This window comes from Neoarius graeffei, chromosome 21, assembly GCF_027579695.1.
Source record: "Neoarius graeffei isolate fNeoGra1 chromosome 21, fNeoGra1.pri, whole genome shotgun sequence".
Classification (NCBI taxonomy): Eukaryota; Metazoa; Chordata; class Actinopteri; order Siluriformes; family Ariidae; genus Neoarius; species Neoarius graeffei.
Genome location: NC_083589.1, coordinates 17,933,835 through 17,948,972, shown reverse-complemented (window position 1 = coordinate 17,948,972; position 15,138 = coordinate 17,933,835). Strand labels below are relative to the sequence as shown.

The window sequence follows — 15,138 nt, the reverse complement described above, 5'->3', positions numbered from 1 at the left end:
TTTCCCCCCCAAGAGGTGAGTGGTAGCTTAATTATGATTCAAGAGGCAACAAGATATTGTAGTTTGTTAGCTATCTAACACACCAAAAGTGGAATTCAGGGAATCAGTTTATCATGCACACTCCATAAATATTTAGGCCATATATTTAACCCTCTGGATCCCAGAGCCCCCCGGCAGGCTCAAAATACTACTTATTTTTAAATTATTCAAATTTACAAAACACTTTCATCCAAAAGCTGAAAAGACTGGTGAAATAGTCAGATTCTGAAGTTTCCGAGGGTACCTGAATGTTTCATAGGCGATGTCAGCAACACATTTAAATATCCCGGAAAAAACGGTACAGTGAAATTTCATCAAAGTCGCTTTGAGTTGAATGTCATTTTTGAAAAATTGCAGAAAAATACATCGTTTGCTCTAGCTAAATTCTGTAAAAACATAATTCTACGACCTTTCATGTTTTCAGCAAGCCCTGAATGATTTGCATACAGCCTGTGGTTGCGCTTCAACAATTCGCTGAACTTTACTACCCTGGGCATTGGCTTACAGGCATCACATTTGGGGTCATAGCTGCTCAGAACCAATGAACAGGCTCCATTTGCCTGTTCTCAGTGCCTTACAGTCATGTTTTTAGGGAGTAAACAACCCTTTCTTTTAAGTTTGTTTAAATTACAAAAATGAGTACACCCAATGACTGTCTCATACTCTTCATATACTCATACTGTTGAAGTAATGCAATAAAACTAACCTTTAAAAGTGGTATTTACTCAAACTGTTTGCATAGAATGAACTTTCGGGTTAACAGTGTAATAGTGTTGTGCAAATTTGCAATTTAATATTTCAGATCTTGACATGAAAGTGCTATTTTAAAAAATAAAAGGTCAGAAATGTTTTCTTTGTCGTCTATTTAGTTCGTTTTATTTCCCCAATAATTTCACTTGATTGAGAAATCCATCTGGGCTCTTATGGGTTAATCAGTAGCCTGCATGCTAGTATATGTTCCATTTAGTGTCAAACATTTTGATGTACTTCAGGCTCAATTTTGATTAATCAAAAATCTGCGTAGTAGTACAGTCTGAAGATGCTCTTGCACATTCGGTGTCAATTGAACAAAAATTATGGGAGGATATAGGTTTAATAAGTTTTACAATTTTTGAAGTGAGTGATGGATTGATAAGTTTAGATGTGTTCAATATTTTCTTATCTTCATAGTGTAGATGCTTCTTTACCTGCTTGATAGTTTCAACTGAGACTCCAATCTTCCTCAGGAGAGTCATTAGTCCTTAAATCAAATTCATTACAGACGTTAAGTTAAAATCATTGTTTTATTTTATGGCCTTGGTGCCCTGGCTTTTGGCCTTCGTGCCCTCAAAAAATTGACAGCACAAAAGGCCAAGTGGCCTTGCCCCTAAAATGACAAAATTCCAGGCCTGAACTGCAGCCATCTATACCAATTTCCCTAAAAAAAAGTTACAAGCCCCAAGAAAACTTGACTTAGCCCCTGGTCTTTTCAATAGCTAAAAACACCCCTGGGCTAATGTATGATGAAAAACAGGTGTTGTGCTGTGTTTGGCTTGTAAAATCAACAGGAAAATAGGATTCCTTCACTGTCGGTCATTCCAAGATTCTTCTTGACTCTGTTCAATTGTAAATCAAGTTTTCTGTGGATGTAAAGGGAGCCCCAACACCGCTTTCAAATTACATGCTAAAATAACCTTAGGCTAGCTCAAAGAGGTTTATTTGAGCTTGGTGATACACAAGGTGCCTAAAATCAAATCTCTCTTATTAGAGGCTGGAGTGGAGCCCAAATTATGTAACGGAGAAACCTCCATCTGTACAAATATTTGAATAAATTATGCTAGTTTAGTTGGTATAAACCTGTGTTAAGTCCACTTTGATAAGTTAACTAAGAAAAATAAATTACAGAAGAAAAAGTGAAGCATACTTTGACATTTTTCGGGGGGGGGGGGGATATTTTTCAGATCCCAGGGAACCTTGAACATGACATGCGGATTGGTCACTTTCAAAGTAAACGGAGATGTGAAAGGCTCCTGCATAAGAGCACACTGCTGTGCCATTGTTTTAGCGCTAACCCCTCCGGCACCCTCCTAGCGCCCCCTGGCGGGCCTAGAACAGCACAATACATCCATCCGTAGCCGCTTATCCTGCCCAACAGGGTTGCAGGCAAGCTGGAGCCTATCCCAGCTGACTATGGGCGAGAGGCGGGGTACACCCTGGACAAGTCGCCAGGTCATCGCAGGGCTGACACACAGACAACAGCACAATACAAGTAAAGGAAATATAATGGATAGGTTATGAAACACCTGTTTTTGGTACAAAAACTGCAGTCAATACTTGGAAACCTTTGTCTATCTGCTTCGAAATTTATATACATTGTCAAGATGTTGTTGAAGCAGGAATTGTAATTATTAGTTTGCTAGGCCTCTCAAAACCCAGTTCCACACTGCCAAAAAAAAAGCATTTATGCTGACTTTTTGCATTTAAATTTAATCTAAAAATGAATGTAATAAAAACACAGTGACCATAGTTGACGGCCCAAGTGTATTCTTTAATTTAAGCTATGAATGATTATTATGCAATGTGTAGATTGCATAGACACTCAAGGTTGAATCGAAACAGTCAAATATAGGCAGAAATTACCAATTTTATCCATCTGCACATCTTTCCACTAAAATATTAGGACAGTCGTCATGAATATTATTGTGGAAAAACCCAAAACTTACATCTCTCCAAAATGAGACTGGTATCTGTCGATCTGTGCCTGACAATCTGCCTGAATAACTGTTGAAGAAACCATTCATATAGTTAACCATTAGCTACTATATACAACTATGTACAAAGATGACTGTCTGCAGCTTGAAATGTATACTTACCAGTACTGATCCAGTCCGAAACATTTCTGTTTATGGTTGGATTTCTGACTGGTCAATCTACTGGGGGGGGAGAAAAGGACATTCAAACTAAAAAGAAAGAAAACAACTTCATTCATCACACACTTGTGAAATTCCTCTCTGCATTTAACCCATCTGAAGCAGTGAACACATATGCGTGTGCGCGCGCACACACACGTTAGATGCCTCGCTCAAGGGCACCTCAGCCCAAGGCCGTCCCATATTAACCTAACTGCATGTCTTTGAACTGTGGGGGAAACTGGAGCACCCGGAGGAAACCCCCGCAGAGAACATGCAAACTCCACACAGAAAGACCCTCGCCAGCCACTGGGTTTGTACCCAGAACCTTCTTGCTGTGAGGCGACCATGCTAACCACTACACCACCCAATATAGAACTGATGGGAAGAAATTATTCTGTACACACACACACACACACTCACTCACTCTAGTGGTAGAGATATCACATGGATTCAGTGGCATTACTGATACTATATACTGTTTTACAGCAATATGGAATAGCAAAACAAATATGCTGTCCCATGTGAACTGTTTTGAAATTACAATTTGTCCAAACCTTCCACATCGCCACATAAAAAAAAAATTATATTATATTATATATATATATATATATATATATATATAAAAAGACTGCTGGTGAAATGGCCTGGGGCCTCATTTATAAGACTTTGCGCAGGATTTATGCCAGAAGATGGCGTGCGCACGAAACTCAGAATGTGCGTGCACACAGAAATATTCTGATCTATAAAACCATGCGCACACACGTTCCACACCAATTTCCCTTTATAAATCACAATCCACTCTAAATTTGCGGGACCTGTGCGTACCTCAAGGACACACCCACAATTGCCTATAAATATTCAGCGAAACGCCCTTAATGAATATTGATATCTGTGGACAATATGCCCAAAACAGAAGGAAAGACAAAGAAGCGCAACTTCACTGATTGTGAAGTTGAAGTGCTAGTAGATGAAGTGGAGCAGCGTCAAGCTGTTTTGTTTGGAGGCCATAGTACGGGAGTTACAAATGCGAAAAAAAAGTGTGAATGGCAGCATGTGGCCGATGCGGTCAATTCTGTAGCTTCACAAGGCCGTACTATGGCAGAGGTTAAAAAAAAAAAAAAGATTGGTCCGACAAAGGTGGATGCCAAGAAGAGGATCGCAGCACACCGCCAAAGCGTCCGTGCAACGGGCGGGGGGAAGGGGGAGCCGGAGCTCACCCCACTGGATCAAAAACTGGCTGGCATTATAGGGGAAACCCTCCTGAGTGGAGTTGTGCGTGAGGAGGAGGGTGACACCAACGCTGGGCCACACGAACCAGCCGAGGACTCCGGTATGTAATTTTTTTTTTTGGTTGTGTATCAAGGAACCACCTCACATTGCACGTGTGCCCCCCCTTGTTTGAAATGGGTGTGAAATTAATTGAAATGAGTCTTCATCCAGAAAAAGTATTTTATTAACAAAAAATTCCCTTGCAGTTGCTGGGTGTGCCAGTGAGGCCAGCAGTGTGTCGGCTGCGGCAGCGGAGGTCCCAAGGACGTCCACAGCCTCCGATGCATGTGCATCCATGCCGAAACCAGCCACCAGCGCCCGTACCCCAACAGATTCAGTGCTGCAGGTGCAGCGGGAACATGTGGATGCCGTCCGCGAGGTCGCCTGGGAGTTAAAAGAAATAAAAAATGAGTTGTCTGCATTAAATGCCAGCATTAAAGAATTTCTTAAAAAGTAATCATTTGTTTCCATACCTAATTATTTACGGTACAAGCAGTGCATCACCTCCTCGTGCAGGCACACGGCTCCTGCGTTTGGGTGGAATGCCTGGGGATAGGGATCGGGTTCGAGGTCAAGGTTGACCTCTTCAGCTTGCAAAGGCACGTTTTGTAGCTGTGCCACATTGTGCAGCACAGTACAGGCCCTAACAATCCTTCAGACCTTTTCGGGTCTGTAACATAGCGCTCCCCCCGTGGCATCCAGACAACGCCATCTGCCCTTCAGGAGCCCGATGGTGCGCTCCACAACAGCACGTGCCTGGCTGTGGCGCAAGTTGTAAGTGGTCTCCTCAGGCGTTTGGGGTTTATAAATGGCGTGAGCAGCCACCGTTTCAGCGGATACCCACTGTCACCTACAACATAACTGAATGAGTAAAGAGTTGAATATTTAGAAATGGTCTAAGAATGGTTACAAATACTTTCAGGATTTACACATTAAATCACCTGAACCCAGAAGCCAACCATCGCGCACAGCTCCAATATGTCTCTATATAAATGAATCATGGGTTGAACCAGGCCACCAGGCGACAACATTTGTGAGGACCATGTCCGCGTCACATATAACTTGGACATTGAGGGAATGAAAATGCTTCCTGTTAACAAAGGCAAATTCATTTTCACTCGGTGCCCTTATAGCAATATGAGTGCAGTCAATAGCGCCGATCACATTTGGGAAATCAAACTTTGCTGCAAATTGCACTTTTTTATTTGCCTGTTCATCCACCATGTAAGGAAACTTGATGTAGTTTGGTGATAAACCAATTACACCTCCTAACACTTCTGGCAAAATGTGGCTGAAGGTTGGCTGCGATATCCCAGACCGGTCAGCCAGTTCTCGCTGAAAAGTGCCAGTGGCCAGAAAGCCAATGCAAGTCAGCACTTGCAGTGAGACTGGGATGGCATGATTCCAGCGGGTACCTCTCTCCAACGCTGGGCCCTACTCAGCTATCAGGTGTAAAAGGACAGCTCGTGGCAATCTGAATCGGTTCATGAGCCACTCATCGTCATTGGCCAACAAATCTTGTTGGTCTCTGAAGACTCGCTCTCTCCTAATTCTTCCATTTGCCACATCCTCCAGCAATGCCAAATACGCCATAGTGCATCATAAGACCTACCATGGCAAATCCCTCTTATATACTAGGCAACCTAACAAGCAACATGTGTGATAGCCTAATGATCAATATCGAAAAATGACAACATGCATAAAAGCCATAAGTGGATAATTAACAAAACTTAGCCTACTGCTTATGTTGCAAAAACATACACTGTATAGCCTATCAATTTGTCTTTATTGCCTTAAATAAGATGTTATTTTTGACAAGTGCACAAAATTAAGGATTATAAATGTTAAGTAGATAGTGATGTCATGCTCCAGTAGTTGCATGTATACTTATTATGCTTTGTTCTTTTCTAGATGACTAATCCGTCATCCTTTTCTACTTGAATAAAATGAAGTAAGGAGGAAGAGAGTTGATCGTCTTTCTATGACGGATTAGTCATCTTTTTGGTTGAGATGGGATGATAAGCAGGCAGGTGAGTATGGCAGGCAGGTAGGAGCAGTACAAACAAATAGTAGAAACTGGAGGACTCCAATAATCCAAACAAAGATAAAGACAACTAATTAAGTCAAAAATAGCCTGTAAAGAACTTTTTTGCTGCTCAAGTCCTCAACTCCTTTGTTCAAGTAGACCGATCGATACACTGGCCGACGGGAGTGCTAAACGGATTCCCCAACAAGAACTCCATCTTGATGACAACAGACCCTGCACAGGCAGGAGACGGCAGTGGGTGGGTGCTGAAGAAAGCGTCTCCCACAGCGTGATTTGATTGGACAGCGTAGATAAAAAAAAAAAAAAAAGTCATCGAGTCAAGTAGAAGATTGAGCCATGCCGAAACTTACATGTCCTGTGGAGGGATGCACCTGGGAGTCTCAGGACCTCGAAGCAGCATTCGCAGCAGCCCTCACTACAGCGCTACAGATGCATGACAAGGCAGTGCACACAGCATCACCTCCCTCCAAGCTTAAACTGGATCCCCCCAAGATTGACTCAGGATGCAACCCAGACCAGTGGTCAGCCTTCACCCGACAGTGGGCGATGTACAAGACAGGGATGGCCATATCAGTTAACCAAGCATCAATAGCCTTGTTCTACTGCTGCAGTGAGGACCTTAGGACTGATGTTATGCGAGACCTGCGTTGTGATGTTGCTGGGATGCCAGAGGCTGACCTACTGAGTGAAATCCGACGTCTTGCCGTGAAAGAAGAGAGCATTTTGGTCCACCGCATTAAACTGGGGAAGATGGTACAGCCTCCAGGTGCAGGCATAAGGACTTTCCTCGCCAGTCTTAGAGGACAAGCAGCTCTATGCCAGTTTACAGCAATGTGCCAACAGCCAGGCTGTAACCATATTTTTGACTTCAGTAATGAGATCATCAAAGATAATCTTGTTCGGGGGATAGCAGATCCTGAAATACTCGCAGATCTTCTTGGGGACACAAAGACTGATCGCACCCTTGAGGAGATAGTTGCATTCATCGCACAGAAGGAACAAGGTAAAGCAACTAGGAACGCAGTTGGTGATTGTGCAGGCATGGTTAACAGTATGCAGAAATCAAGCAACTCATCTCCTGTTACTGGACGGTGTTGGGCGTGCGGTGGTTCAAGTCATGGTCAACGGAACGACAAGGTTACAAGGTCAAAGAGATGCCCTGCCTGGTCTTCAACATGTAACAAATGCTCAATAAAGGGACATTTTACAGCATCCTGTAGTAAGTGTTCGACCTGTAAAAAGTGGGGACATAGAGACAATACATCTAAATTCTGTGCCAATAGTAAGGACTCAAAGGACCAAGCTGTACATCGAGAACACAAGGACAAGGTTAATGCATGTCAAGCAGAGGATAACCTTTCTGCATTTGAACAGTTGTGCACCTTAAGTCTTCATGGGAAAATCCAGCAGCCAGAGATCGGCAAGACACCAGTAGCCCACCACATATATGAGGAGAGATGGATCGAACGTCCATCAAAGCCCCATCCCACAGTTGTCGTCGACTTAGTCCCACTACCCGAAGACCAGAGTGAGTTAGGCTACCCTATTAGCAACAGTTCAGGATTAAAGAGACTCTCCATACCTATGGTAGCTGACTCAGGCTGCCAGAGCTCTGTGATACCCATTCAGACCGCATTTGCCATGGGATACAAGAGAAGCGACATCATGCCTGTTAAGCTTAAGATGCGAGGGGCAATAATAGAAGATTTGGGAATTGAGGGCGGCATCCTTTTACAAATTTGTCTCGCTGACATTGCCGGATCTATGAAATCATCAAAACATTTGGTGTATGTGTCTACAAAGATAGAGAAGGCATTTTTGTGCAGAGAAGCCCTCGAGAACCTTGGAATTGTCCCACCCAACTTTCCTGAGATACCAACCAGCCAACCCCCTGATCATGTTTCGTCCATTGAAACCCCAGATGACTCCATCTGCCATTGTCCTCAGCGGGGCCAGTCACCCCCACCCTTACCCAAGTCTCTACCACCGGGGTTGACAGCAACAGAAGAAGACTTACCAGCACTCAAGGCATGGCTCCTCGATTATTACGGTAGCACAACCTTCAACGTGTGCGAGCATCAACCTCTCCCTATGATGAACTGTGAACCCTTGCAGTTGCATGTTGATCCTGAGGCAAGACCTGTAGCTGTACACAAGCCGGCCCTTGTACCAATTCACTGGCAGGACAAAGTTCTGAAAGACTTGGAACGTGACGTTAGAATTGGAGTCCTTGAAAAGGTCAGCCCCAATACACCTGTAACTTGGTGTTCACGGATGGTCGTTGCAGCAAAGGCAGATGGGAGTCCGAGACGGACTGTCGATCTGCAGCCACAGAACAGACAAGCAGTCAGGCAAACACACCATGTGCCAAGCCCGTTTCATCTGGCTGATCGTATTCCTCAGAATACAAGAAAGACAGTCACTGATGCGTGGAATGGCTACCACTCTGTGCCAATTCGAGAAGAGGATAGACATATCACCACCTTCATTACCCCATGGGGCAGGTTCAGATACAAAGTTGCACCTCAAGGCTTTCTAGCTAGTGGGGATGCCTACACCCAAAGATTTGATAGCATCATAGCAGATTTTCCAGACAAGGTGAAATGCGTTGATGATACTTGCATGTGGGCAGGGTCTATAGAGGCTTCTTTCTTTCAAACCTGTAAGTGGCTGGATTTATGTGCCCGCAATGGAATAACCCTCAACCCAAAGAAGTTCCAGTTTGCTCAGGAATCCGTTGAATTTGCAGGCCTTACAGTTACATCCACCCAGGTTAAGCCGAGCAAAAAGTTCCTTGATTCGGTTTTGAACTTCCCAACACCTAAGGACATATCTGGAGCTAGAGCATGGTTTGGACTTGTCAACCAAGGAGCCTATGCATTTGCTGTTGCGAAACAGATGAGACCATTCAGACACCTTCTTAAGCCATCAACACAATTTGCTTGGACAGATGAACTGAACACACTCTTTGAGCGGTCAAAGCATGCTATCATATCAGAAATGAAGAAGGGTGTTAGGCTTTTTGACCCAGCCCGTACAACATGTCTCTCGACTGACTGGTCGGTTGATGGAATAGGATTCCTCTTAAGACAAAGGTACTGTCAGTGCATTTCCAAAACTTTGACATGCTGTCCTGATGGTTGGAAACTTTGTCTTGTTGGCAGTAGATTCACAACACCAGCTGAGAGTCGGTATGCCCCTATTGAAGGGGAAGCCCTTGCCGTGGCTTATGCACTGCATCAAACACGCTACTACATCCTTGGATGTTCTGACCTCATTGTGGCTACAGATCACAAACCACTGCTGAGAATTCTCAATGATCGCTCCCTCACTGAGATAAGCAACAGGCGCCTCCTCAATCTTAAGGAAAAGACACTAGCATACAGGTTCACTCTTGTACATGTGTCTGGTGCGAAGAACAAAGGACCTGATGCGGTCTCACGCTATCCTCCCCCAGACAAGACCAGAATGGACACAGAATCCTTGCAATCATCAGAATCACCTACCCTGTCAACCTCAGGCACAGAGGACTTTGCTGATGACAGCACTACCCTCGCAGAAGCATTTACAACGCTTCACTTTATATCTAACATCGTGACATGGGACATGGTCAAGGAGGCCACAGCTTCCGATGAAGTCCTACATGATCTCATGAACATTCTGCAACATGGTATGCCTTCTAAGTGCCTGGATCTTCCAACAAGTCTGCGTCCCTTCCATCGTTACGCCCAAAGCCTCTCTTGCGTCGATGGCGTGATTCTCATGGGTCAGAGGATTGTTATCCCCACCTCCTTGAGGAAGCATATCTTATCATCACTTCATGCAGCACACCAGGGTGTCAATAGCATGTGTCAAAGGGCCGCAGAATCCGTTTTCTGGCCGGGTATTACCATAGATATAAGCAGAGTCCGAGAAGAGTGTGCTCACTGTCACAGAATTGCCAAGTCAAATGCTTTGCAGCCGCCTAGTGACATCGTTCCTCCAGATTACCCATTTCAGAAAGTGTGTGGTGACTATTTCCTTCACAACAATATTGAGTATTTGGTGCTAGTGGATAGATATTCAAACTGGCCAATGGTGTTCAGATCTACTTCAGGTGCAGATGGTCTGATAAAGCACCTGCGTGAATCATTTGTGACATTTGGGATCCCTGAGGAGCTAACGTCAGATGGAGGCTCTCAGTTCACCTCAGGCAAGACTCAGGAGTTCTTGATGTCTTGGGGTGTCCGCCATCGTCTCACATCTGTTGCTAATCCTCATGCCAACTGTAGAGCTGAAGTTGCCGTTAAGACAGTGAAACGAATGTTGACCGACAACACCGGCCCCACTGGTTCCCTCAACGTTGACAAATTTCAAAGGGCCATGCTTATCTATCGCAATTCAATAGACCCAGAAACTAAAACCTCACCTGCTATGGTGTTGTTTGGCAGGCCGATTCGTGACTCCATCCCAATTCCCTTGGGTAAATACTGCCCTCACAATACATGGCAGGAAACCATGCAAAACAGGGAGGTGGCTCTGGCAAAGCGCCATTCTAGAGAACATGAAAAATGGTCTCAAAATACAAGACAGCTGCCTCCACTGAGAGTTGGCGATCATGTTTATCTGCAAAACTTAGTTGGCAATCACCCACGCCGCTGGGACCGCACTGGGGTGGTTGTTGAGGTACGTCAATTTCACCAGTATGCTATTCGTGTGGACGGTTCGGGCAGGGTAACACTCAGGAACCGGCAACACCTGAGAAAATTCCAGCCATATCAGCCAGCACCCACCAAGCTTGATTATGCAGTTCCCAATAATGTAGTCCCATACACTGACTCTACCTATCCTGCACATTCACAACCCTCTGCTGTGAGGACATCTGTGCAACTCCCACCTCAACCTGCATCAGAATTGAATGTGGAACCTGTATCAACTGAACCAGATGTTGCCCCTCCAGAGCAGACCCCGGAGACACAACCAGTTGTGGACTCTACCCCGTCACTGCCAGAGACATCACCAGCTAAACAAAGTGTTAAGCTACCACTCTCCTTGAGGCGTCTTCTACCTTACAACAAGCCTGGTGCCAAGGAAGCTGCACTCAGAGAGAAGCGTCATAAGGATTAGTGAGATTATGTGTATATCCCAGGGTCTTCGGTGGGTCACAATAATACCCCCCCTGGAAGAGAGATGAGGTCTCTAGTGTGTGGTGGTCATTCATAAACTGTTGTGTGTTTAGACTTTGTGTTTGTTTTAATGACTGTTGGACAATAAGGAAATTGTTAGGACTAAAATTTGTTATTTATTTTATGTGTCAAGTTTTCTACGTACCTTTTAAAACTTCTCCCTGGGGAAAGGAGATAGATAGTGATGTCATGCTCCAGTAGTTGCATGTATACTTATTATGCTTTGTTCTTTTCTAGATGACTAATCCGTCATCCTTTTCTACTTGAATAAAATGAAGTAAGGAGGAAGAGAGTTGATCGTCTTTCTAGTTAAGTCAGTCACATCTTTGATGCGTGATGTTATGTTTGTGTTAAACTTCGGTTATTGAACCAATTTCGGGTCGTTCTCCCCGTTTCCTCCTGAGGTTGCACTTTCCGCGTTTCCCTTTTTTTTGTGCGTACGCATGGGTCAGAGCTTGCGTGGAGGTGCGCACATTTTACCGTCAAGTTCACTTTTTATAAATACCGAAGCTTGCGTAGAACGTGGCGTACGCATTCTTATGTGCGTACGCATCGTTTATAAATGAGGCCCCTGGAGACAATCCCAGAATGAGTAATCCATCACATCATGTGGAACAACAATCAGATTCAGTCAAACTGTGATGCTCCAAAAAACACTTGGCACTGGAGAAGCCAAACCCGAGCACAGCGGAAATGCTCTCTGGCACAAAAGCGACAATACACTGTGGCAGATCACCCGAACCCAGTGATTGAGCTCAAACACAGGACCACAAACTACAAAAATACTGACTGTCCTACAGAGATTGGCTGATAGAAGGCAGCAGAGCAGAGGACAAGTGGAGACACAACTGCACTTCTGCACACTCTTTCACCTGTAACTGTTCTTAACATGTCCACTAATAGGAAAAATAGCCAAAATCTTTAAAAAAAAAAAGCCAGAATATTTTAAAAAGTATAAACCCTTGTTTGTATAAAAAGACATCACCTTTAGAATTCAGGCATCTGGCATTCAGTGTTATGGTGTAATAATGCCACCTACTGGACTTGAATGTGGATTAACATTTATATTTCATAAGGTTTTGCATGCCTCCCAGATTATTCATAGGAGTAAGAAATTAAAAATTAACCACTGGTTGCACCTTGATATTCTCTCATCACCAACCATTAAACATTGCATTAGATAAGATTTGTGAAAAATAGGTCTCTAAAGCTTTATATAGATAGCACTGAATAAGATTTAAACGAGTCTTTTTTTAAAAACCACTTGAGCTTGGCCTTATTTTCACCCATGTACAGCTCCGCCCCCAAAACTTATTGTAGTTAAAACAGAGTTAGCATTAGCACAGACGGTCATGACATCACTTGAGTGCACTCAGACATTCAACTGGATCAAGACCAAGTTAGAAGTTGTGACAATCATGCAAAGTTCTCCTCCGAATGATTTAAGCGAGATGTGAAGGTGCATTGGGGGCGTGTCGATGAAGTGACTGATTCCAAAAAATAAAATTCCACACCTGAAGGCAAAATTAATTAAATAAAATCATGCCTATTACACTTTTAAAATAGTGCTGTGCTAATCCTGTGCGTTTCATCCTGCAGCAGGATCTTCAGATTGAACTTATTGATTTCTACATTTCAGGTTCTCCCTTACAAACTTGAATTCCTGATTAAATTGTGTGTGAGTGGCGAGTCTTCAAATACGAACATCTCAATATCAAATTTGAGCACCTGATTACTTTTCCTGATTTTGTCCCAATAGAAGCCATAAAGCTAAAAATATTTATCACTCATTCTTCTTGATTCTTTTCTCTTCACTTCTGGTGAAGTGATCCAACATGAGCCGATTTGTAACATTTGTAAATATTTCCATGTGTCCTTGATTAGTGAATCCTTCAGCTTTGGTTATTAACTGAACATTTTTCAATTTTCTTATTTGTAAATCAGTTTCAGGTCTTTCCAGCTTCCATGTTGGATTTGGAAAGATTGCTGTTCTGCTCTATTCACACTGTTTAAAATGTCCCTCTGCTCAACACTCTTCTCTCTTTCCCAGCAAACCCGTAGCATTTTCTTCGATACATAACCATCCTTTCTGTTTGGCTCAGTAATTTGTACTTATTCTTACCATCTCATCATCTCTAGCCGCTTTATCCTTCTACAGGGTCGCAGGCAAGCTGGAGCCTATCCCAGCTGACTATGGGCGAAAGGCGGGGTACACCCTGGACAAGTCGCCAGGTCATCACAGGGCTGACACATAGACACAGACAACCATTCACACTCACATTCACACCTACGGTCAATTTAGAGTCACCAGTTAACCTAACCTGCATGTCTTTGGACTGTGGGGGAAACCGGAGTACCCGGAGGAAACCCACGCGGACACGGGGAGAACATGCAAACTCCACACAGAAAGGCCCTCGCCGGCCCCGGGGCTTACTTATTCTTAGTGTCTGACAATTTTACCTGTACTTGAACCTCTCTTTTCATGACCTCACACCTTCCATAAGCTACAGTGTAATTCGTCTACAGCTACAACACATATTCAGGAACGTTACACCTTGCACATTAAAATGTTTTATCCTACTGCACTCTTCCATGGCTTGCTTTAGCTTTTCAGGGATTCATGGCTACCACATCTTCACCGGTAAATTTTAGTATTTTTGCTCCTCCTTTCCTCTTTTCCACATTTCCTCAAACACTGAAGTGTCAGCCTTACTGCCTGAATCATTGAGCTTTGAGTAAATGTACTCTTTGGAAGTGAACACGGTTAAATTTAACTTACATGTTCGCTGTTTTGGACGCACGCTGTTTCCAGTCCGTTCGTAAAAAGGTTCCGTGTTAATATATGACCGCTCGGATAGTTCCGCCCTGAGGTCGAGGAGTCAAACTCAAGTGTGTCAAGTAAATTAAAATTACCATATATGCCACTAATAATGGACAATTTATTTAAAATATACAAAGCAGACTACACAATTTAAATAAAAAACAGTTTACTTCAATCCAAGCAATTTCAAGGTATGGTAACAAACAATAATGACAAAGGATCTCCCATAGCCTAAATTGTAGCCATAGCTGAATTGACAACCTAGCCTAAATGAGTAGCCTTAATCAAAATGTGCAGTCCGCTACACATCACAAATTATACAAATTACTGACACCATAAACCTACAGCTTTATATAGCCAGCTACTCTGTGGAATAACACACCAAATGTGTGTGGGTTAGCTTATACCATTGAACTGTTACAATTTTACCTCAGCGGGATTTCTGTTACAGCAACGCTACAGCTAGCAACAACTTCAGCTGACTGGTGCCGCAATGAGCTTTCTCCTGCTAGCACTGGCCACAGTAGGCTACAGTTTGTTAGATCAACCGCTGCATCTCAGTAGAGTGCAGTGCTTCTCAATTATTTTCTGTTACGCCCCCCCGGAAGAAGAAAACATTTCGCGCCCCTCCACTCTTCGCCGCGACTATAAATAGTATAATTTGTCTATAAAATTAAGACTTATAGCAATGGTGTTAGGTGTACTTATAATACAAGTACACCTCTGCATAACATTTCTTTATTAACATTAAAGAAAACAAAAAAGAAAAAAAAAGAAATATAGATCAACTTACAACAAAGAATAACTTTATTAACATTGTTTTTTAGTCTGTAACAGAAAAGATTTAAAGTCCATCAAAGTGCTTGCAATTTGCAAAATTAAAACAAAACTTATTTAAACTATAAA

General features: G+C 43.3%; 1 protein-coding gene across 4 annotated transcripts in view; it reads right to left on the bottom strand.

Moving 5' to 3' along the window:
• Positions 1-14,799, bottom strand: part of ssbp1 (single-stranded DNA binding protein 1) — a 33,272-nt gene extending 18,473 nt beyond the window's left edge. The window contains exons 1-4 of one of the 4 annotated variants that reach the window (XM_060902764.1): positions 14,662-14,799; positions 14,191-14,276; positions 2,892-2,948; positions 2,742-2,799 (exon numbers count right to left, since the gene is read on the bottom strand). In XM_060902764.1, the coding sequence (XP_060758747.1) occupies positions 2,742-2,799; positions 2,892-2,915 (82 nt within the window). In that variant the 5' untranslated portion in view covers positions 2,916-2,948; positions 14,191-14,276; positions 14,662-14,799. Of the gene's footprint in view, positions 1-2,741; positions 2,800-2,891; positions 2,952-14,190; positions 14,277-14,661 lie in introns of all 4 variants that reach the window. The other 3 variants (XM_060902761.1, XM_060902762.1, XM_060902763.1) reach the window with 3 other exon arrangements.
• Positions 14,800-15,138: the final 339 nt, after the last annotated feature.